The 25700-nt window shown below is 42.8% G+C and overlaps 1 protein-coding gene across 1 annotated transcript in view; it reads left to right on the forward strand.

Moving 5' to 3' along the window:
* The window catches only part of LOC108801801 (voltage-dependent L-type calcium channel subunit beta-3), a 98391-nt gene extending 73110 nt beyond the window's left edge, over positions 1–25281 (forward strand). Inside the window, exons 3-11 of the mRNA XM_018573710.1 lie at positions 159–281; positions 1064–1179; positions 1527–1594; positions 7014–7033; positions 9005–9085; positions 21321–21379; positions 23688–23797; positions 24778–24929; positions 25276–25281. Coding sequence (XP_018429212.1) covers positions 159–281; positions 1064–1179; positions 1527–1594; positions 7014–7033; positions 9005–9085; positions 21321–21379; positions 23688–23797; positions 24778–24929; positions 25276–25281 — 735 coding nt within the window. The remainder of the gene's footprint in view (positions 1–158; positions 282–1063; positions 1180–1526; positions 1595–7013; positions 7034–9004; positions 9086–21320; positions 21380–23687; positions 23798–24777; positions 24930–25275) is intronic.
* The last annotated feature ends 419 nt before the right edge of the window (positions 25282–25700 follow it).

Here is a 25700-nt window from a genome sequence, read left to right on the forward strand (position 1 = left end):
GCACCCTTCTATCTTTTACTCTCATACTCTTTTATCCCAAACCCCACCTAGTTATCTTGGAATCTGAAAGTTTACATCTAATTGGTGTATGTGATACAATAAGAATAGTTCTCACTACTAACACTTTGATACATGAGACCTTTTGTATCTTTCCTCAGCTCAAGCCAGTTGCCTTTGCTGTTAGAACCAATGTCAGTTACTGTGGTGCATTGGATGAAGAATGCCCAGTTCAGGGAACTGCTATCAACTTTGAAACCAAAGATTTTCTACATATCAAAGAGGTGAGAATTTGTATACAGTGTTCTAACCATGCAATCAGCAATAAGCAGTGTTGAGTTGGAGTTAACATTGCCAATTAAGGAGGGCATTATGATTTAAAGGGTTAAATCACATTTGTAGTAAACTTTCTAGTGCATCCAAGGGGCCTCATTAGGTTATAAATCATTGTGCAGTTAAGATAAATTATTTTTTCCTTCAGGTCACATACCTGTAGGCTACCTAGTGCTTCTGCAAAGCCCAGCCATAAAACTTAGTGAGTGAGTAGAATCACTACCATCCTGGATAGTAACATTTTATGCCTCTAGATGCTTAACATAATGCACGTTCACGCGCGCTTACATGCATATACTTTTAGATGCATCCATCCTTTGTCCATTGAAACAGTCCATTGAAGTAGCCAATGAGATTTCAGCAAATGGATGCGTTTACACGTTTAGAAGCTAAAATTGTTTCCTTGACTCATCTGACTTCAATTTTTCTGAAGGCAGCTTAACTAACTGCATCTAAAAGCACCTAAATGCAAGGTGAGAATGGATCCATTGGAAATCATTAGATGAATTTATAAAGGGTTAAGAAAATCCCTAAAAATGCATATAAAAGTACATCATTGCACCCTAGTGTGAATAGGGCCTAAGACAGTTTTTTAAAAAGTGGATTATATTAAAAACAAAATCTTTCTACAAATCTGTATTAATTTTTTTTCTCCTTTCTTTGGCCAACATTTAAAATATTTTATATTTAACATTACTACTTGGTACATCATTTTTTACAACTGGTTTGACAGAAATACAACAATGACTGGTGGATCGGGAGGCTAGTGAAAGAAGGGGGAGACATCGCCTTTATTCCGAGCCCTCAGAGGCTAGAGGCCATTCGAGTGAAACAAGAGCAGAAAGCAAGGTGAGATGATACGTCAATACATGGACAGCCTTGTGGTTTGATTGGGAAACAATATACAAAATAACCACTAACAGACCCAAATCCCTAGAGGGACCAGCTCTGACCTTGATTAAAGAATGCTTGTCTTTTTACCCCACTAATGCCAACAGAAACATCAACATAGTGTGCTTATTAGTTAGAAGAGGCTTACAGAAATCCAAGTATGTTCTATTGGCCTATGCTTTTGTGTGCATCATACATGCTATAATTAATGAAATCTAGTATCACCCTAGGACCTAGATAAGCATAGTTGAGCTGCTGTTAGGTAATTCATATTCCCAAGTAATGGCTTTTTTTTTTATATCCAGGAGGTCTGGTGGTAACACCTCTGGTTTGGGAGACATCGGAAATCGGCGTTCGCCTCCCCCATCTATAGGTAAATGTAAGACTTTACAAATTTTTTTCCTCTGCATTTAATGTTTTACATACAGATTAACTCGACGGTACTTTGAGTAGCATTATCCTTTGGCTATCCCCATAGCAGCCTCCCAAAGTCTAATACTCACCTGACCTTGCTCCTGCCAGATCCTCACTGTGTGGCTTGTTGGGAGCTGCACAACTGCTGCAAAGTCTACTGGCTCTCTATTATGCGTCCCAACAGTTGACATCCATTCCATAAGCATGAATAGAGATTTTACTGTGCAGAAGGACAAATCCAGCCAGAAGGCTTTGTAGCAGTGGCTTTGCAGCTTCCCACTGGGCCATACAGTGAAGATCTGGCAGGAGCAGGGATAGGTTAGTATAAGACTTTGGGTCATGCTGGAGGAAGGAGGGGGATGGGGGCTCATTTAAAGGCTAACTCTACGTAAAGCACAGTTATCTTTTAAATTGACACTGTCAGTTTGTCCATTTAGGGCAGTGGTGGCGAACCTTGGCACTCCAGCTGTGCCAAAACTACAAATCCCAACATGCATCTGCCTCTGAGAGTTATGTCTGTGGCTGTCAGAGCCTTGCAATGCCTCATGGGACTTGTAGTTCCAAAACGGCTGGAGTGCCAAGGTTCGCCACCACTGATTTAGGGCAAAGTGACAATGTGTTTCTAAATAAGCCTACAATGACATCAGCGCCAGATCTCTTGCATGCGCTCTGTGTCATTGGAACTCCCTGGAAGGAACTGGTGATGTAGCCTTACCAGGGGACAGCTGTGAGGCCAGGGATATGTCACCAGTGTCCAAGAAATCCAGGAAGTGGTCTTGGTTTATTAAACTTTAAAGGGGCCGTGTTTATAGATCTGCATGCAGAGCTGCATGAATCTGTATTTTTTATTTTTTTTGGTGGGGAGGAAGGTCTACTACAAAGTATATCTCTTGGCAAAATTAAAAAAATACATCTCTGCAATACATGCACATTTCCTTTAAGAGCACTGCAAGTACAAAAGAAAAATACCCATTGATGATCTGCAAGAAATCCCTGGAGCTCCGAACTTCCTGTATAAGCTGACAGTGCGGCCCCAGTTGCTCTGAAATCCCAAGCAGTATTGTCAGCCCTATCCAGGGTCTCCTGTTGGAATACAGAACACCTCCCTCTCTTCACATCTCTCTGCTCATCAAAGCAGAGTTATCAGCTCAAACAGAAAGAGTTAGCAGCTCTGTGCATCTTTGGCAGACCAGATATTTTTCTGTAGTTGCAGCATTTTAGAGGGATATACATAGGAAAATGCGCATGTTTTGCAGAAATGTACTATGTACTTATTTTTTTGCCCAAACATACACCTTAAGGAGGTAACTCAGTACCATGTTTCATTTGTTCTCTGCTATGGAGTAAAATACAGCAGCTGCAGTTGAGTTTTCACAGTTTCTGTTGAAGTACTAAAGAAGCTGGCACAGGTCTACTGTTTAATTTAAAGTATAGCCAGCTGTCTGCCAGCTTAATTTTGTGATTACCTATGTATGGGTTTTGCTTGTCCTTGTACAATCGCTCACATTTGCACCCAATGGAAAATGTTAAAATTTAACTTGTGCCGATTAATAATGTGAACATTGTAACAGAACAAGATAGGCAAAGCACGCTTTTGCAGAGTTTTTACCGCCTTACTTCTGATGTACATTTGCCATGAGAGAAGCGTGGTAGACACTGTTGTAACTCTCCTGAAAATGCTAGTTTTCATGTTATCATGCTGACTTTCGTGTCTCAATACTCAATCCCTAATCTGGAACAAATTTGCAGGTAAACACTTTATGCAGACGCAAAATGACAAAATTAGTCCTACAGTGAAAAGGTTAAGGCTCCCATTGTTCAGTGCTTGACATTTAGTCGCATGTTGACTTGGCAGACATAGGGTTACATGGAAATAGACATCTGGTTAGCATGTCAAAGACACATGCTTATCTGTCTCATGTTTATGAAGGTATGCTTCAATACTTAGGTAAAATGTCACTGTGTCACCAAGCCGACTTGGCATAACTGCAAAGCTATCTTTCTGTGGTTATGAAGGGGTACTGGACAGTCTGGACCTTTTTAATCTCTATATTTTTTAATCAGGCTGTGGATCATCTGCATGAGTTTTGCAGGTACCCATAGCATCTTCAAGTGTATTTCTACTTTTGCAGTCAAATTTTAGTAAACCCCTCTATATGTTTGTTATGTGTTGCCATTCACACAGCATAAGGAAAAATATATTTTTAAAATACTTCTTACCTTTCAGATGTGTCTGTGTAGCAGGCTATTGCAAGCTTTTCTCTCAATTTCCAAGTAGAAACCCTGTCCGTAGAAAGACTAGCGACACTCTGAGCCTCCTCTCAGTAACATACAATGGGGTCTATTCACGAAGCTGCCGAAGGATCTAGCCGTAGCTTCGGCCGATCCTTCAGCTAGCTTCGGCCCCAGGACCCCTTCGGTTCAGTAGAACTGAAGGGGTGCTGTACGGGCTATTCACTATAGCCCGTACAGCTCCCGAACGTGGTCATGATTTCAGCCGATATACGGCTGAAATCAGCCGTACCAGCCTGAAGTGAATAGCCGAACAGTGTTCGGCTCACTTCACTTCAGGTCGGTCATTCACTCGGCTGCCTACAGCAGCTTAGTGAATAGACCCCAATGCTTCTAGATCTTTAACCCTTTGTTAGGACAAACACTGTTCAAATCTAGTTTACAACTGATAATGGGATTTGCCATCACACAGATTATGGTATTCAAGCATATACCATAGTAACATGATGACCAATTGTGTATCATAAATCCAGTTTTGTGATACTTGTTTGCAGGGCTCTCCCTAAGGTATTCACCACCTGAGGCAATGTCTTTCCAGGGTGGTGGTGGGGGTCGGGGGATAGGGTTTTTGCTGACCGGGAATGGTCATTACGTCACTTGTCGTTCGGGTGGGGGGAAGTGTTGGGAGCGGACGCTGGACTGCACCGTCAGCGGCTGCCAGGAGCTTTGCAAGCATAAGTCAGAGCATCCCACTCAGCTCCTAGCAATTGGTGACATAAGTGAGCTGGGTGGGAAGCCGCACAGAGCGTCACAGGCTGTTAACAGGTCTTAGCATCCTGGGACGCTGTGGAACTCTTGTGAACAATTGGTCCTTATGAAATTCAACGCCTAAAGATTAATTTTAAAGTAAGGAGCCCTGTAATAAGTAGAAGGGAGGGAAAGAGAGGGGGTTGCAGTTAAGTTAGAGTCTACAATCTATAAAGCTGGTCGTACACCAGTAGAATGTTGTTTAAGAAAATTTGTCTTCAAAACAGTAATTCGATGTTCTAATAGTTGATGGAATCAAAATGAGGAAACAAAAATAAATTGTTCTCGAGTGAATGAATTTCTAGCAGTGAATGTGGTTGTCATTCGAAATACTCAATTTGTTTTCAAAATCGAATATTAAAATCAAACAACATTTTAAAAGACATTCTACAAGTCTCTGATAGCATTATCAAATATTTTCAAAATAATTTGTGTATGAACTTTTGTACAAAACTCTACCAATGTATGGCCAGCTTTAGGCTATGAGAGAAGATACAGAAGGTGGAAGAGCTTACAATCTGTTAAGGCATGAGGAAGTTTACAGACACACACACAGACACACACAGACATATACATATTGTAAGAGGGACCGGACAGGCTCAACTGGTAGTGCAACGTTGAAAAAATGGTACATGCATGAATCTATAACCGGCCTTTATAGCAGGGCGCACATTGGGAAGGCTTACAACAATACAAAACACAAAAATTCCCCAGCCTCAACCTGCCAGCCAGCCTGCAACCAAACAAGTAGCCCTGTCAACAGTATGCGTTAAAATCAGAGGTTTAGTTGCACAAACTTTTGGCCAACAATATGTAGAAGCCACACTGCCGCGCCAAGGCACCTCTGCAAAGTGTGGTCCTAACTCTATGTATTCGAGTCTCCAAGTGTGAGCATATTAATGAAGTTGATAAATTACATGCAGGTGTACCTGGAGGTAGCCAATCTGATTTTAACGCATACTGTTGACAGGGCTACTTGTTTGGTTGCAGGCTGGCTGGCAGGTTGAGGCTGGGGAATTTTTGTGTTTTGTATGGTAGTGCAACGTTACCCATGCATGAGACACGGACACCTTTTCAGCAAGGCAGCAGGTCAATACAAAAGCAAGTCAACATCTGCTCGTACAAGCCACTAACTAAACTTATGTCAGTTTCCTAACTAACCCTTGATGGGTTCCCTAAAACAAGCAGATTTTGTACCTTTTTAGTGTTCTGTCAGCAGTCAGCCTTTCCACCCAACTGCAGGCTCTCACAGTAAAAGTGAGAGGGAAAGCCCTGGGTATTAGACAACTTTCATATAAAATTGTCTGAGGATAGCTGAGAGTACTTAATGAGGTAAGATGTTGACCTAGGAATGGATGTTTTTACCCATATGGCTGTAGAATATAAAGATACATTCTGACATGCACAGTGCAATAACTATATAACTGGTCAACTTTCTGTAGTTTAGAGCAGTTTTAACTTTAATATGACAATTGATTGATATCAGTAACTGTACTCTGGCTGTCCTCATAGTTCTTAGGACAGTTTATTTCATAAGGTTAAATGTGGATGTCAAGGTTGACAAAACAAGGGTGAGATTCCATGGGCAAACAAAATCACATTTATTCACAAAGATTCCACTGATGATCATAAAACACAATACTCCCCAGGACTAAGTTAGTCTACACAAATTTAGTCTATTTCTGCATCACCTCAACACACTGCAGTGCCCTGCCTTCAGTCTTTGGTTAATTTACCAGTACCTTAAAAGCAATAGCATAAAAGTGCATTCTGGTCCTCTCTAAATAGCCTCAGGTCTAACAACATAGGGGTCCACAATTGTTAGAAAGGCTCCACTGTTCTTTGAAACCTACCCCTGTTATTCCCCATCAATCCTTACTTATTTCAGGTGAGGTTTTCTTAGTTTAGAGTGGCCAGTTACAAGAGGGCGAACTCCAAGGTGCTGGAATGAGTATAGGATAATGTCCAACTGGTGAGGCAGGAAGCTCTTTATGTTCTGTGTACTGGTCACCCAAATACCATTGATGACTTGACTCTGGTTGACAAGCTCCATAAACCAACAGAAAAAATGCTTGCTGAGCTGGGTTCTACAGCATGCCTGGGCAGTGTGGGCAAAAGTAGGGCAAAATGTGTGGCAGATCATTAGTAGCCAATATTTAGGACAGTTCTTTTAGTACACATTTACGAGTGAATGACAAATGATTCTGTTACCTAGTTGCTAAACATATATACAAACAGGTCTCAGATTGAAGGTGTCAGTAAATTGGCTTTCCAATCTTTGTTTTTTTAACTATTGTCACTAATGCATTCTTTGTATCAATGCTTTTTCCCTTAATAAGCCAAACAGAAGCAAAAACAGGTAAGCTCATTCTGAAAAGAGCATGTAAAACACACACCGATGTTCATGGAATGAACACTACAACAGTAGTGTTATTTAGTTTCAATTAATAGTCTGCGTAGTTGACTAGTAAATTGTAGACAGACATAGTCATTCCTGGACTTCCTAGTCTGCTTTTATTCTGAAACACGGTAGGCTAACCTATTAACAATTGTGTTTATTGTCCTCTAGCAGCCAATCATATTCAAACCTACATTGGGAAATGACAATTGTAGACTGAAATTTTTAACCTAATTGAGCCACATTGAGTTGCAATGGCAGATAATACTTTAGGGCTTGTTCACACGATGTCCAGATTCTGTCCAGACCAGAACAGTGAGCTCCTGGCCCAAAAATGCATCCCAATGGATCTCTGTGATTTCTGGGCTACAGTTCACACCTTTGCAGTGCTTTCCGTTCCAGACCAAAAAAAACTGCATGTCTTTTTTTTCTGGTCTGGAACGTACCGGATCATGCAAAATGCATCAAAAACGCCCCCCCCCCCCTTAAATGACAGAGGTTCATTTTTCAATCGAATTTTTTCACAGGAGCTGGACCGAACAATTTCGGGCTGAACAGGGACTGCAGTCACTGTTTTGGTATTCTGACAGCGACCTTTTTTCTCGTTCAGCCCACAGGTCAGAACCAGAAAACACTAACATGGCCAGCTTAAAAGTTCAGTTTTTAGATAGAAGTGATTTAGACTTCTCTGTAGAGATACATTTTCAGAGATTACCTGAAGGCAGACAGAGCAGGAGATAGCTGGTGAGATTGGGGTAGGGAGTTCTAGAGGATAGGAGAAGCTTTGGGAAAGACGTAGAGGTGAGCATTGTATGACATTACTAGGGAGCTGAAGAGCAGGAGGTCTTAGGAAGAGCAAAGAGGATGGTTTGGGTGATATTTTGAGACTAAGTTGGTGATATAGCTGGAGGCAGAGTTGTGGACGGCTTTGTATGTTGTTGTTAGTATTTTGAATTTAACTCATTGGGTAGTCATAAGCCAGTGTAAAGATTAGCAGAAAGGGGTATCGGACAATGAGACTGGTAGGTTGCTGAGGTCGATAAGTCTGGAGATGTTTAAAAATATTAAAGAAGTCGTGCATAGGTATGTTTACTAGCAACTGGCAGCCCTATCACATAGCCATTTAGTCCTGATACTTCATTCAAATAAAATAATAATAAAAAACTGTCAACTTAGGAAGGGGCCAGGGGCTCAGTGCTGGCTGTACCTCCCCTACATCCCCAAATTTTGTGTTTCACACTGGGGATGGAGCTACAGCCAATACTAATATACAAAGAGGGGCCACCTATCAGAATTTGTGCATTTGGTCCCCTGGCGGATAAAATTAAACGTTCTTCTTTAAACATCTCCGGAGACTTTGTTTGCTCAAACTTGCATGATGTAGTTGTTGGCAGATCTAAAAGTGAACCTACAATTAGATTGTAATATGTAAGTTTGTGTGAACAATGCTAAATCAGATGTAGAGATTTTCCAACATGAGAGCCAAAGCAATCATTTTTGAGTCTCTCCTGTGGTTATTATCACTCTTTTGTTAAATCTTACTTTGTCCTATTATGAGGAATAATGATCAGATTAGTAGCAGCTTTTAAAATTATTGGCTTGTAAATGGGCAGCCTGACCACTGATACTGTATGGGTTACCGCTACATGCAGGCTGGCTCTTTGGTTCCTAATTAATCCACAGGCAGTCCAGTCTCCACTATGTGAAATAAGGCAGATTTAGTTTTTGCTCTACTCATTTCCAAGGCAGACACTGCAATATTTAAAAACTGACCATTTCCAGACCAATATTAATTATGGGCTGCTACCGTAAAACACTAATTGCAAAAGTAAGATTTTGGCAGACTTTCCATGAATCACTTAGCAGAATTCTGTTCATGTGCACTATACTGCAGCTGTTTTCCTTCAGCTAAAAGATTCTGTTACCTTTCAGACAGAGCACATCGCGCCCTATGATGTTGTTCCATCAATGCGGCCAGTAGTTCTTGTCGGCCCATCTCTCAAAGGATATGAGGTAAAATATAAAGTTTATGTTTGTACAATTTGTACCATTATTATTTAGTAGTAGTGCCAGTTTGACAAATATCCAGATTATGTATGCAATACATAATTATATATCATATATATCATGTTTATAATAACCATAATCATTTTTTTACACAGCACATGCTTCTTTGTAGTCCAAACCTGCAGTACATGTAGGGAAAGTATGACATACAAATTTTCAGGTTTTTCATATTGATCTACGGCAGCATTTCTCAACCTTTTTTCAGTCATAGCATCCTTTAACCATTTTGCTCTTACCGACGTATCTCATACATCACTGGCAGCGGGCCCCTTTAAACAGACTCCCGGCGGAATCTGTTTACATGTGTGAAGCCCACTGTCGGCATTACACTGGAAGTGAATCTGGCGGCCGAGCCGCAAGATCACTTTCAGGAGCTGGTGCAGTGCGAGCCCCCCCGCCCGACACCCCTGTCTTGCTTCCCGGGCTTCGCTGTCCCTCCTGTGGACCCAGGACTAGCATCTCAGGTGTTGGCAGGAAGTGGGAAAGGAGACCGGCGAACAGATCTCCTCCCCCACTCCAATGGGACTGGAAGTGACACTGATTTTGTCACTTCCGGTCCTTCAGCTGTCATTGCTCCGCTGCAGAAGCCAGGCAATAAGCTATTGGAGCGCTATATGACCCCTAATGTCACCTTAAATAGAATCTGTCACTTCTAGTATGCTATCACATAGGGGGCTGTAGTATTTTGTTGCCATTTCACAGAGCAGAGGGCAGGAGGCAGAGCAGGTCTAACTTCCATCCTTTTCTGAATGTATCCCACCCTCACTATTTGAGTGTAATTAATTTCCATGGTGTTGACAGCCAACCTGACTGCACTATGGAAAGGCATGAGGCTATGCTAAAATTTCAAGGCACCCTTGAGGAAGCCAGAAGGCACCCCATCTAGTGGCAGAAAAGATACTGCAAGTAAAATCTTTCATGGTAAATAGCGAAGGAAAAGCTGTGTTTTTATTTTAACATTTAACATAGTATTCATTTTAAAGAAGAAGAATCTAAAGAGGGCAAATTAATCCTTGCAATGGGGCTATTCCAGAACTGTAGGGGTTCAGTGTTTGTTTTGGTCTAGGATATAAAATGCAAGGTGTAGTTTGCCCAGAGTTCTTTTTTAATCTTGTTGTTTGTGACTCAAATTCTGCTTTGCCTAGGAATCCACTTAACCTTTTTTTGTCTGAGCGCCTCCTGTAAATGAGAATGTACAGATGCTAAAAATAAGGAGACTCAGTAAAACAATGTTAGACATTTTTTAGAAAGCAGAATTTTACTGCATCATCCAAGAAAGCTGAATCCAGTATAGTATACTGTATTCTGCCTCAAGTTTTAGGGCAATTTGGAGTGCCAGATATAACAAAAAGCTGCTTCATTAGATAGTCTTGTGCTTTTTTCATTTTTTCATCAGCAAACTTTTCAGCAATCCAGAAATATAATATATCAGCAGATATGGCTTTCCATTGCTCCTATGAGAGTTCTACCTCGAAGTACAAGAACAAAATTATGTACTTCAGGAATGCTACCTCTCTTCTTTGATCTTACCATTAAAGGATTTAGTGTGTTAATGCATAACATTGATGCACATTAACGTGTGTTGTGTTAAAAAAGAAAGGCGAGTATGTGTTTTGTTTTTTTTTTGTAGTGCAGCGCATCACACCGCTAGGTAGTGGGCTACCATGCATTTTGGTGCAGTGCAGCACACAGGGCCGTCTCTTTAATGAGGCAGGCTAGCGGCACCGGAGGGAGCAGAGCCGCATAAGCCGATGCCTCCTCTATAGTGCCGGCTCCTGTCACAGGCGGAGTGATACCAAATGCACTCCGCCTGTGAGGAATCGATAGTGAAAGTGTGCTTTGCTCATTCTGGCCAGCGATTGGTTACCAAATTGCTCTTGGAAAGGTACTGCACCCCCCGATAGCCCTGATCACCATATTTTTGTGCATGAATACATGTAGACTTTTCTGCATGAATAAGTGTGGATTGTTGTATATTGAAAAAAATAAAAAGACCTACCCCAAAAATAAGATCTATGGGTCTATTCACTAAGCTGCCGTAGGCAGCCGAGTGAATGACCGACCTAAAGCGAAGTGAGCCGAACGCTGTAGGGCTATTTACTTCCGGCTGGTACGGCTGATTTCAGCCGTATATCGGCTGAAATCAGCCTACATCGGGTGGCTTCGGGTCAGCCGAACATGCTCAGCAGTGCAGAAGGAGTTCGACTGAGCCGAACCTCCAGCAGGCTACTAGCAGCTGTTCGGTCTATTCTCATAGATGCCGAACAGCAGTGAATAGCGGCTGTTCTGCTCGGTCTCTCTTTTCTCGGTCTCTCTTTTCTAAAAATAGAAAACTATTGTGCGGAGCTAGCAATGACAGCTAGCTCTTCCAACAGTTTTCTATTGGCCAGCGGTTCTGCTGCCGTCAAAAAAAAGAAAAAAAAAAAGCCTAACTCTCCCGGCGCTCTGGGAGTCTCCCACTCCTGGCCGCCAAGGAGAGAAACACTGCTTTTTCTTTTTTTTTTCTTATTCTGAGACGGATCAGTGTCAGAATCGGGGGGAAAACTGAAAAATTGTATTTCATACTTACCGTAATTTTCCTTTCCTGTTCAGCTCCATGGCAGCACACAAATGGGTTAATCCCTCCCTCCTCCCCCTAATCAGGATCGTAACTCATAAAAGCTGAAAGAGTCCCCTGGCTTGCCGTTCCGTAACTCTACTACAATACGGGTGGGCCTTGTGCTGCCATGGAGCTTGACAGGAAAGGAAAATTACGGTAAGTATGAAATACAATTTTCCTGTCAGCTCCATGGCAGCACACGAATGGGAATTAACTAGCCAAAAACAGGGGTGGGTATGCTTGAATTTTTTTTACTCACAACTCATGGTAGAAGAAATAACCCTACGGCCGAATTCAACTCTAGTTAAGGCAGCTGGATCTACACAGTAGTGTGTCATGAACGTGTGCGGAGAAGACCATGTGGCCGCTTTACACATTACACAGTCTCACAGTTGCACAGTCTCTAAGGAAACACAATTGGGTGCAGCCCATGATGTGGCCAGACTCCTAGTGGAATGAGCAGACACCCAACTTGGGACAGTTATGTGCTCGGCCTCATATGCTAACAATAGCACCTTCCCTATCCAGGATGCTATGAGCCTACTGGATGCTGTAGCATCCTTCCTGGCACCTGCCGGAACAATAGAGATGACCCGTAGACCTGAGCCCTTCCGTGGCCAAAATATATGCTTTTAGCGTATTACATAAGTCCAAGCGGCTAATCTGGCTCCCATCATATGACTTGAAGGTTGGTAATACAATTTCTTGGTGTATGTGAAAGTCAGTCACAACCTTGGTAATGAACCTCAGCATGGGAACTAGAATCACTCCATCTGCCAGGAAAGTGGTGAAGTGTTCTTTAAACCCAAGAGCAGCCAACTCCAAAACCCGTCTGGTGGAGGTGATAGCAACTAGAAAGGCAGCGTTTAATGTGAGGAAGAGTAGTACTGGGCTTCCTAGAATGAAGAAGAGTATTGACTACCCTATCTGAGCAACCCAATGTGAGAAGTCTCCGACTCTCAATATCCATGCTGCTAGGCAAAGTTTCACAGGTGCTGGGTGAAGGATCGGACCTTGAAAGAAGGTTGGGAAATGGCGATAGGAAGAGTGGAGGCTGGATACCCATCAGGCGGAGGAGAGGATACCAAGGCCCCTTGGGCCAGTTCGGAATCACTGCCAGGACAGCCACCTATTCTCTCCGGAGTCTCCTCCGAAATTGTAGTATGAAAAGGCACTGGCGGGAAGGCGCAAGCCGTCGAAATGTCAATTCTGCTATCAGGGCATCCGTCACCACTGCTTGTGCACATGGAAACTTTGAGAAAAACTTCACGACTTCGGTGTTGGTTCGGGACAAAAATAGGTCTACTTCTGGAGTTAAACCCCAGGACCCCGTGTCCTGAAATACTTGATCAATGAGACACCACTCGTCGTTGTCCAGAGGAACTCTGGATAGATAATCTGCTTTGTGATTGAGGGGACACGTACACTGCCGATAAGTGAAGATGGATCTGAGCCCAGGTCATAATAGGAGAGACTTCTTTCAGCAGGGCACGACTGCGTGCATCCCCTTGTCTCCTGATACAAGCCATCGCTGAGGTATTGTCGATTTTCAGCAAAACTGACTTCCAATAGCGCCTGAAACACTGCCCTCAGCTCCAGGACATTGGAGACAACCCCTACTGCAGGAAAGGACCAGTGACACTGAGCACCCTCGCTCAGACAGACAGCACCCCAACCCCATTCGCTGGCATCTGAGGAATTCACCGTCCATGTGGTAAGGAGGAGAGACTGTCAGCTTTGTAGGTTGCAGTCCATGAACCACCACCCCAGGCTGCTCTGCATTGGGGAGACATCCAGTGGCCTTAGCTGTTGTGGAGTCTAGTTTGTTGCAGAGTAGCAACTGACCCTCAAATGGAATTACATCATCCCTGCTTGGATGTGGGATCCACCACCCACGGTCTGAGCCACAGAGCCCTTCTGCCTGCCACTGCGGCCAACATAACTCTGGCTAAAATTTAACATTGACCGAACTTCGGTGAAGAATGTAGAAGACAATCTGATATTCTTTAAGCGGTCTAAGATCTCAGATTTACTAAGATCCTCCAAAACTGCTGCTTCAGCGCTGTCCCCCCAAGCCTCCAGGGCCTTGGAAGGTACTGCCATAGCAACTGCAGGGTTGCAGGCCCCGCCGGCCAAGAGATAGATCTTTTTAAGATCCAAATCTGCCCATCTGTCCAAGACATCCTTAAGGGTAACAGCGTCACCAAGGGGCAGCGTGACATGCCTTGCCAGCCTCATTAAGGCCGCATTTACCACAGGTGATTCATCTAAGTGTTTAAGATCCTCTTTCTTAAAAGCATACAGCTTAGAGAATCTATCTCTAAAGGAATACTTCCCATCCACCTTACTCCATTCATCTTAGATACATTCTTCATCTGAAGAGGGAGAATCAGAATGGGGTCCGGAGGGGGCGCTAGCTCTAGAAGGGCCCGGAGTAGTCTCCTGAGCTGGATCTACAGTAGGCTGGTTTAAGGACTGACCCTATGCAGAAGAAAAATTTCTTGAGGGTATCCTGAAAGACATTCTGCAGTAAATAAATAACCTGCATATACCTGCCTCCTTGTCTGTAGTGGCCTCTGAAATCATGATTCACACGCCGTTTTCTCCGATAAGGCCACATTGGTACATGCCCAATAATCCGCTGATTTACAGATGGAAACCGGTTGCAAAATCTTCTGTCGGAACAACCAGTGTCTTGCTCTGGAGACGGTGATCTCCCTCAACTAGACGCAGAGGACTCACTGCGCTCCCGAACATGGCGCGAGTCGGACCTGGACGAACCAAACACAGGGCAGGTATATGATACAAAAAAAAGGCTGACCTTTAGACAGCAAACCACGATGAGGAGCAGGCGCGTACCTTCTTTGCGACTGGCGATCTTTGACGGGTGGGGATATGTCCAGAGGTATGCTGTGCATGCATGAAAAATGCTAGCACAACCAACAGCAACTACAATAATCAGCCAACTATCAATATAAGCACTTACTTGTCTTAAGAAACCCACGGCTCGGCTGACTGTGCACCACTAGGCTCAAAACAGACAGCCATCTCTGAAGGACTGGGTGACTTAAATAGCCCCCAAATAACTGCTTCACCAGAAGGAATGCAGACTGCCCAGCTGGCAGTGGAGCCGCATTGGAACGCATAGCCTGCGTTCCACTCTCCCCTGGGTGGAACGCATAGCGCGCGTTCCACCTGCCGCCGCAAGTCTTACAATGCAAAGGCCGGAAGCTCCCCGGCGGCAGAAATGACAACAGTGGAACGCACAGCGTGCATTTCAACACCGCCGCTGGGAGCCCCAGACAGCACAGCAAGGAGCCACAAACACCGGCTCCTCACAAGTTATGGCACCACAGGCTCTTATCACTAACACAATACATAGGCAGACATAACACCTTCATACAATTTTCTTACAACTAACCCATCATGCATAGACCAATGTAGTTCACAAACAATGCTTGTCAGCATCACCACTTAGCTGATTTACATTGATAAAAAGGACAAACTTTCGTTTGAGCATGTGCAGTTTGCATCTAGAGATTTTCATTGTACAACCACACCATTAACCTGTCAATTTTCATCCAAATAGACAAACGTTTTCTGCTGAAAGACAAAAATTCTCCAGATAACTGTAAGGTGTATGGGCACCTTTAGGCGCCCCGACCAAGAAGGAATATCTCCTCCACCCATAGTGAGCAACAGCAGTGTACTTACACCTTGTTAGCCAGGTCCCGAGGATCGCCAGCGAGGCTCCAATGGACCTGCACCATTTAGGAAAGGGCTCACAGGGACTTTGCCAACTCAAGGAAGTAGAAGAAGAAAGAGCACAGCAAGAACTTTATCCCTGCTAGGTAGGCACACTGCTCTGGTCCTGACATGTAGGAGGAAAAAAAAGGAACGGCAAGCCAGGGGACTCTTTCAGCTTTTATGAGTTATGATCCTGATTAGGGGGAGGAGGGAGGGATTAACCCATTCGTGTGTTGCCATGGAGCTGACAGGAAAAAAATGTTTGGCCATAGGAATGCATTGCTAGATTCCTATTGGCTATTTCAATTTGCAATAGCCAATAGCAAACTAGCATTGTACCCGCCCTCTGCTGCTGTCAATCCTGATGGTGAACCTGGTGGAGAGCTGCAGCAGAGGGCGGGTGCAATGCTAGTTTGCTATTAGCTATTGCAAATTGAAATAGCCAATAGAAATCTAGCAATGCATTCCTATGGCCAAACACTTTCAGCGCGGCTCAGCCGAGCCGAGGCATATGCGTTCGGCTCGACTGAGCCGCTCGGCCAAGTTCGGGAGCTGAACCGAAGCCTGGGGTCCTGGGGCCTAAACTAGCCGAAGGATCGGCCGAAGCTACGGCTAGATTCTTCGGCTGCTTCGTGAATAGACCCCCTAGTGTGTGTTTTTTTTAGCCAAAAAAAATATAAGACGGTGTCTTATTTTTGGGGAAACACGGTATTACATTTTTGTTCTTGGGTCTAGTGATATTTAAAGGCACTATGTTGCCCAGATTGCTGTATGAATTAATAAAAGTGAGCATTTTGTAATACTAATGTAAACAATGTTCACAATTTTTGGAATTTCCTATTATCAAGCAGAATTAGAGCATTTAGGACACGTGTGATCAAGGGGTGAATAGAAATAATCCTCTTACTGCACAGACCAGGCTGAAAATTGCTTATTTAAAGTGAACGTTTAATTGATCTTTTGTATTAGTAAAAGTTCATCGTGTACAGGGCCTTATTTTCATCATAGAAGCCCATAGGAAGAAAACATTTGGTGCCCAAATGAAACGTTCCTTTGCTAGCATCACCTCTTTTATATTCAACATTTTCATGTATTACTGGTCTGTACCCAGCTTAGATGAGTGTTACTTTGTACCTAAGTTTATTAACACTGGAGCAGGCAAAAATTGGAGCAGTTGCCCAAAGTAACAAATTAGCTTCTTTGCTCATTTTGTTCAGTTAAGCTTTGAAAATGAAAGATAAAAGCTGATTAGTTGCCATTCACAACTGCTCCAAATTTTGCCTGCTTCAGTTTTGCTAAATTCCCTTCAATGTGCGGTAAATGATTGTGCAGGCTAACCGATGCATCTTTTCTAGTGCCACCTATAAGCATAAACCTACTATGCTAAGTGGTAATTCTGGCTTTGATTTCACACAAAATTGAGACATCACATTTGGCTAGGTGTTTTGAAGTACCCTTCAACCTCTCATATTATAAGGGACTGTGGGCATAAGAGCTTTATGTTTTTTGTATACTTCTATGGTGTCCATCAGATGTCCCCATAGATGTCTAAGATGCCATTAGGTGATTCAGATCATTAGTTCCCACCCTTATCTGATCAGTTTTGGATGGACTGGCATTAACACTTGTTTGTGTGTGGCCACCAAGGCCTATATCCCTTTATTGTTTATGTATTTATAGATTTTATTTTTATGAGGAACTGGATTGGATTTCTATGCTATGTGCAAATTATGTCCCTACTTGCTCTAAATAATACTGTACTAAGTAGAAAGCGATGGAAATAAAGATATATGACCACATTTTAGGTGCATTCTAAGTTAAAAAGCATGGGCTGATGTTTTGGACAATTCTGCAGTTTTCTGTTTAGTCTGTCTCTATTTCTATTGGTCATGAGGTATTAGTAATTATGAGGACACTGGTGTCAATGTCAAAACTTAGGTTTCTTGAATAGATAGGAGATTTTTAGCCTGCTCCCTCCTCAGATCAAGAGGTGCCAGTTGAGGTGGTTTGAGCATTTCATAACGGTGCCCCCTGTGGTGTTCTTCTGGTAGTTCTACTAAACACATTTAACTGGGAAGAGTTTAACTGAGGAAGGTTTAGGATATACTGGCAGTATTTTACCTACTGGCAGCATGGGAACACCTTGGAATCACCCAGAAAGAGTCTGTGTGCTAGGTTGAACAAAGAAAACTCTGGACCTGTGTGTTCAGAATACATGTTTTCTATATTATTATTGTTTATTATATAGTTACATAGTAGGCAATATTTAATAAAGACACAGATTAATCATGTTGTGTGAGTGTGTGTGTGTGAGTTTCTGTGTGTGTGTGTGTGTGTGTGTGTGGGTGTTCCTATGTGTGTGGGTGTATTGCTAGCAATTTCCATAGCCCTGTATGTTCTGGAAACTGAGGAACTCATCCAAGTGTTTTTTGAAGCTGTCAGTGCATTCTACTGATACAGCTAACTGCAAAAGTAAATTCCACATTTTTACCAGTCTCACATTAAAAAACCCTTTGCACAGTCTGAGATTATACTGCTACCCCTCCAATTTATTGCTGTCACCCTGTATCTTCCTAAACATTATTGTCCTAAATAGTTTATCCCAATACTGCTGTTTGCATTGATGAGTTTGTAGACTGGAATCATGTCTCCTCATAGGCATCTCTTTTCTAAGGAGAAAAAGTTTAATTTTTGTAGTTTATCTTCATAACTCAGGTCCTCCATCCCCCTTATTAATTTAGCTGCCCTTCTCTGAATTTTCTCTAACTCATGGACATCTCTCCTAAGGATTGGTGACTAAAACTGAACCATGTACTCAGGGGCGTAACTAGAAATCACAGGGCCTCATAGCAAAATTTTGTATGGGGCCCCGTGATTGCTAGTTATGCCACATTTCAGAGCCCACCTGATATACCAAACAGCCCACCGGAGAGTGAACCTGCAGAGCCCACCATAGACTCTCTATAGTGGGCTCTGCAGGGTCTCAGATGGGCTGCACACCTCTTACTTGTCTGCGCTGTCTGCCTCCGTGGTCACCGGGGCCCCGCCTCCCCTTCCGTCCCGGGCCTTGCCTCCTCTTCTATCGATGAGCCCCGCCTCCTCTTACATCACTGGCCCCACCTGCTCTTAGGTCTCTGGCCAGTAATGTAAGAGGAGGCGGGGTTGCTCTTAGGCGGGCCCCGCCTCCTCCACTGCGAACGCTGGCCTCTTCTGCCGTGGCTGCTGGCTGTCACTGACAAAGCTCCGCAGCGGCTGTGAGGGGAAACGCCGCTGCTGAGCTGTGTCAGTGACAGCCAGCACCCTTACATGCCATACCGACCCAGGCGGCCCACACGGCATCAGAGGGATGCCCTGGCCTGGGCCCCATAGCGGCCGCCTGGGTCGCTATGGCGATTGTTACGCCACTGCATGTACTCAAGATGTGGCCGAACCAATGAGTCTGTGGCCTAGAAGTACCCATAGATCTTTCTCCATCTTTGATTTCCTTAGCTGAACCCCTTTCAAAGGGTATTCTGCATGCAAGTTCTTAGCTCCTAGGTGCATGATTTTAAATTTTTCTAGATTGAAACTCATCTGCCATGTTGCTGCCCACTCCTCAATTTTATCTATGATCTTGCTGCAGTGACTGTATGTCTTGTGACCTTATTGCACTGTATAATTTCGTGTCACCAGCAAACACTGTGAGTGAGCTATTTATTCCCACCACTATATCATTTATGAAATAGATAAACAGAATTGGCCCCAGGACTGAACCCTGGGTCACTTCACTTACCACTTTGGACCAATTAGAGAATGAGCTGTTTATTCCTACCCTCAGGATATATTCTTGCAACAAGTTTTCTACCCATGTGCATACAGTTTCTTCAATGCCAATAGCCCTTAGTTTGTAAATTAACGGTTTGTGGGGTACAGTATTGAATGCCTCTGCAAAGTCCAGATAAACCACCTGCGATTCCTTTGTCCATTTTAAGAACTCGCCTCCTCATCGAATGTCAATAGGTTTGTCTGACAAAAATGGTCCTTCATAAATCCATTTATTAGCGTTTAGGTTTTCTAGCCTTTTTCTCACCTTGACCTCTGTTAGCCACTAAGATTCCTCCAGTCCATAGTGGAATTTCTACTTTGCTTATTATATCCTTCTCTCTCTTTTTTGTTACATTCCATGTAGTGCTTGAATGCCATTGATGACTTTTCCATCTTATACTTTTTTCTCATTTATGAATCTTTTAATGCTGGAGTTTAACCACCCTGGTTTAACTTTTGCCCTTTTAAATGTATTAGTTAACGGAATGCAATGGTAAATATTGTTGTTTAATATGTCCTTAAAACACTCCCATTTGTCTTCCGTGTTCATTGTCAGGAAGATTTCATCCCATTCGATATTGTTTAGTAAGTATCGTAGCTTACTAAAGTTGGCCTTTTTTATGTTTAGTGTTCTTGTCATTGCTACTTGTCTCAGCTCCACCAAAAAGGCTGCAAATGTAATTACCCTCTGATCACTATTTCCCAACTTTTCCCTTATATCTACATCTGGGATTATTATAATTTTTTTATTATACAGGATTTATGTAGCGCCAATAGTTTGCACAGCGCTTTACAATATAAGGAAGACATTACAGTCACAATACAATTTAAGACAAGATGGTAAGGAGGGCCCTGCCCCTGAGGGCTTATTAGTTCTGTATTATTAGAAATCAGTCCAACAGAGCACGATTTCTTGTTGGTGTGTCCACCATTTGTCCCATGAAATTCGCTTGTAGAAAATGTATGAAGTGACGGGCCTTTGTTGAACATGCAGCTCCGCTTGCCCAATCAATATCAGGATAGTTGAAGTCCACTTTGTTTTTAAGAAAGGTTACCACTTTTATAATTATCTTTTGTGCATCAATTTTTGGTCACGAGATTGCCATATATGAAGGAGAGGATAGCAGACGATAAACTGACAGTTCACTTGAAACAACTGTAAAATGTGCAGAGTTATGTTTGTGTTCATTTACTAATTGAAAGTTGTCTGTCATATGCCACTTACTCAGCTTCATGTTTCTACAAAGTTCAATACGCAATTGAGTATTAAAGGCAAGTGCTGAGTCAGGCCTCATTCCGGCGTCTTGTTCACAGGGAAAGTAATAATGTGTGACAGGAATGAGCAACTCTGCAGCCTCTTATACAACACATGATTATGCAAACTAGTTGGCTTTTTCCTAGAAAGACCCTAATTGCTGCATTAGGGAACACTGATGTGAGACTTGTTTTGGTACTCATTAGAGGCAACGTGGAAGATCTGATAAAGTCACAGCTTTTTCTTTTTTTTGAGAACCAGAAGATGCATAATAGCAAGTGGAGTCAGTTTAGTTTAATGAACATAACCTTATAGCATTAATATTTTTATCAAATTATATAAAGTAAACCAGCCAGGGAACAAATTGTATGGCCCACATATGCAATAGGAATCAACCTAAAAAAAGTACTTGTGCCATAGTAGGATAGTCTTTGTTGCAGAGAGTGAAATGGTTAAGACTATGACAAGGCAATTAACTGCAGGGAATACTGATGTAAAATAAATCATAGCTGTTGAGCCAAATGGCAGCTGCAGTCTGCGGCACAAAAATGAATATTATTATAAACTGACAACTCTCCAAATGTCTTGCTAATTTAAATTCAGACTGGCCACTGCACTGTAACCCTCAATGCAGTCTTCATAAGTACACTCCGCAAATTGCCTGCTAAGGTGTCTCTTTTTGGCCTGAAAGTTAACCTGACTTTTGGTTATCTGCAGAGCCAATGTTTACTGTAGTTGCTATAGAACCCATCGTCATTTCTTGTTTCCTTTCCCAGGTGACAGACATGATGCAGAAAGCCCTTTTTGACTTCATGAAGCACAGATTTGACGGCAGGTGAGACAGTCTTATCTTTTAAACATCACTACCTTTCCATATTTGTGGATCTTGTAGCTTTCTGATTGCCGGAACCAGATAGCTGTCTGTTCATTGGCTGGTTGGCATTTGTGAACTGTCTTAATATTGAATACACATTCACTCAGTAATTAAGCTGATAACTATGTGTTATCATTCATTACACATCATTATAGATTACTGTGCAGGTATATTAAATAACCAGTTACTAGATTATATTTGCCCTGATACAACAGAGAGCCATGAGGTATCTAATGGCATGTAGAGGTTATTACTAAGTAAGATTTATTTCCTAGTTGGGTACCAGTCATGTACAAAGTCATGACATGTACCCAGTTAACATACTGTTTAAAGTATGTGGGTATATTTTACTTCTACCAATACACTTGGAAGATTTTACTGGTGCCCAATGCTTTTCATATTAAATTACATTGCTTGAGATTATTCTTATTTTGATGATGGATTGTCTCTGTCTGGCCAATATACCACTTACAGTGTGAGTGTAAACATTTACGTTTGAGGAGATGTTGGCCATATCCCAGTCAGTGCAGTTAATGACCCACAACAGAAAATAGCTACTGAAAAAGTAATCTATGATATAATGTCAGTGAAGTTGCTAAGGACAGGCAGTTAAGTTTGTGTCAGGCAGAGACTGTAACAGTAAAACAACATGGAGTATGCAAAATTTACAAAAGGGTGAAGTGTTTGGAGGAGGCAGGAGAAGTGGACATTCTAGGACAACATAGCTGAACTGGAAAGTGAGCTGAATTGGAGAATTTTTCCAAATCAGCTACTTTGGCCAAGATTGTTCACTTCTTCTGCCTTCTCCAAACCCTTCACCCTTTTGTTAATAGACCTGTTAATTATTTTGTTGTCCAGTTAGATTTCACAGAAATCCACATTGCATACCTGTTTTAATCGTATTCTTGGAATATATTATACAACCATAGGGAACGCAACAAAATACAATGCATATACCACATATAGTATACTGTATACACTATATTGCCAAAAGTATTGGGAAACCAAGCCAAATCATTGGATTCAGGTGTTCCAATCACCTTTATGGCCAAAGGTGTATAAAATCAAGCACCCAGGTATGCAGACTGCTTCTACAAACATTTGTGAAAGAATGGGTCACTCTAAGGAGCTCAGTGAATTCAAGCGTGGTACCGTGATAGGTTGTCACCTGTGCAATAGGTCCATCCCTGAAATTTCCTTGCTACTAAATATTCCACGGTCAACTGTTAGTGGTATTATAACAAAGTGTAAGCAACTGGGAACAACAGCAACTCAGCCACAATTTGATAGCCCATGTAAAATGACAGAGCGGGGTCAGCGCATGCTGAAGCGCACAGTGTGCAGCAATCGCCAACTGTCTGCAGAGTCAATAGCTACAGACCTCCAAACTTCATGTGGCCTTCAGATTGGAACAACAACAGTGTGTAGAGAGCTTCATGGAACGGGTTTCCATGGCTGAGCAGCTGCATCCAAGTCTTACATCACCAAGTGCAATGCAAAGCGTCGGATGCAGTGGTGTAAAGCACGCCGCCACTGGACTCTAGAGAAGTGGAGACACGTTCTCTGGAGTGACGAATCACGCTTCTCTGTCTGGCAATCCGATGGACGTGTCTGGGTTTGGTGGTTGCCGGGAGAACGGTACTTGCCTGACTGCATTGTGCAAGTGTAAAGTTTGGTGGAGGGGGGATTATGGTGTGGGGTTTTTTTCAGGGGTTGGGCTTGGCCCCTTAGTTCCAGTGAAGGGAACTCTTAAGGCATCAGCATATCAAGACATTTTGGACAATTTCATGCTCCAAACTTTGTGGGAACAGTTTGGGGATGGCCCCTTCCTGTTCCAACATGACTGCGCACCAGTGCACAAAGCAAGTCCATAATTACATGGATGATCGAGTTTGGGGTGGAGGAACTTGACTGGCCTGCACAGAGTCCTGACCTAAACCAAATAGAACATGTTTGGGATGAATTAGAGGGGAGACTGCGAGCCGTACCTTCTCATCCAACATCAGTACCTGAGCTCACAAATGCGCTTCTGGAAGAATGGTCAAACATTCCCATAGACACACTCCTAAACCTTGTGGACGCCTTCCCAGAAGAGTTAAAGCTGTTATAGCTGCAAAGGGTGGGCCAACTCAATATTGAATCCTACGGACTAAGATTGGGATGCCATTAAATTTCATGTGCGTGTAAAGTCAGGCGTCCCAATACTTTTGGCAATATAGTGTATATTTATAGTCTAAAATATTTGTGCTGTATTAATATGTTTTTATAGGATCTCCATCACCCGGGTAACAGCTGACTTGTCGCTAGCCAAGCGCTCTCTACTTAATAACCCAGGACGGAGAGCCATCATTGAACGCTCAAGTACTCGCTCCAGCATAGGTGAGTACACAAACAAAGAGCATGATTTTCTCCTGAACTGCTCAAATATCTCAGTTTATATATCAAAAGCTGGCTGTATTCACTTAAGGATACAAAGAGCAATGTTGATGTGCTGAGTACAGTAACATATAGCCATTAATTTAGATATGAGTCAAATGTAGTAAAGTCTAGTAAAGATTACTTTATTTTGATGGTTGTGGGCTCATGTGCACCCCACTGCATTGCTTTCTGGAATACGTCTGTATAGGTGGCCAAAGAAGTGTTGGCAGGAATGATCCCTGCCTCCTTCTGGAAAAAGTGTCTGCAGAGCACGCCATGACCATGTACGCTTGGCTTAGCTGAACATACAAATTTATTCCAGGCGGAGGGGGTGCTGGTAAACTAAACATTTAGAACAGGGGGAATAGTAGTGATCAGAAATGATTTCTGTTTCCAGTAATAATTTCCCACAAAGAGTGGTCACCTTGCAGTGATTCGTCATTAACATAATAATAGCATCATAAATCTGTTGAGCAATTAGAACAGATAATAAGAATCACTAACTAAGATGAAGATGTGCCTTTTATTACTAAATTCACTGGAATTGATTTGACTACTGAACCCAATTTAAACCGATAGAAACCCAATGCCACTTTTCACCCTTACTATGCTGACATTTTATTTCAGGCCATGTGCAGTGGATAGGATTGTTTTCTTTTCCATGAAGAAAGGGTAACTATCACTAATTAGATGCAGGTATTTTCCAGCATACTGAAAAACATGTGCAGGTGATAATAAGGTGCTTGATGCTGCTCGCAAAGGTGACCATTGTTGCAAGCAATACCCGGATCATTACTTGTAAAAATTAGGCCACTTATTTTAGTAGTGCAAATGTCAACATGACCTAAGCTTCAGCCACAACTTCTAGATGGCGTATGTATTTAATGAAACCATAATATTACAGTAAGTGTGTTCCTTAATGGAAACATTCTCTTACACAGCGGAGGTACAAAGTGAAATTGAGAGGATATTTGAGCTTGCCAAGACTCTCCAGCTAGTTATTCTTGATGCGGATACAATCAATCATCCTACTCAGCTGGCCAAAACATCCTTGGCACCCATCATCGTCTATGTCAAAGTTTCTTCTCCTAAGGTAAGCAGAGGGGTAGCTCAAGTGGCTTATTCAGGCTGCGTTTGTACGTGTGTGAGCAGTTATTTGCGCGTTTTTATGCATTGTGTGCAATTTGATATGCGTTTTCATGCGCGTTAATGAAGACGAGCAGTTTGACCGGCAGTTTATGAAAAATTGCGGGCAATGGAAGAATGCACGTTTAAACGCGCAAAAACGCTCACAGAAATGTGCAACATGCTTCTGCCATGCGTTTTTGGGCATTTCTATTGAAGTCTATGGGGGCACAAAATGAGTTTTTAACTGCCCAAAGAAGCCCACGTACCTTTTCGGGCGTTTTGCGTTTTCCTGCTAGTGTTTTTCTACTCAGGTGTGAACAGGGGCCATTGAAAATCATGAGATTTCTTGTGTTGGGCAGTGTTGGAGGTTGGAGTTGGAGGTGTTTTATAGTTTTTTCTTTATATTCCTACATGTCTAAATGAGAATGCAGGGGGGCGTGGCCAAGCCATGGATGCGTGAGGAATAAATCCCTGAAGCTCCGGGCCCGACTACCTACAATCCACACTCTTTCCGTCCTCCCCCACCTCTTCATCCACCCATGTCTAAGAAGGGCAAACAGAGGGGGCAACGGTCCACGCCGAAAACAGCTTTCAAGAAGCTTTTCGTGCGTCCGGACACCCCCACGGACATGCGGCCTTCCTCCAACACCACATCCCCGGACTTTCCTACGGCGCGATCGCCGAGACGTGACGTACCGTCGGCGGTGGGAACGGAGGCATCAGAACGGCGGCTACG

This window comes from Nanorana parkeri, unplaced genomic scaffold (assembly GCF_000935625.1).
Source record: "Nanorana parkeri isolate BGI_ZX_2015 unplaced genomic scaffold, ASM93562v1 scaffold2499, whole genome shotgun sequence".
NCBI lineage: Eukaryota > Metazoa > Chordata > Amphibia > Anura > Dicroglossidae > Nanorana > Nanorana parkeri.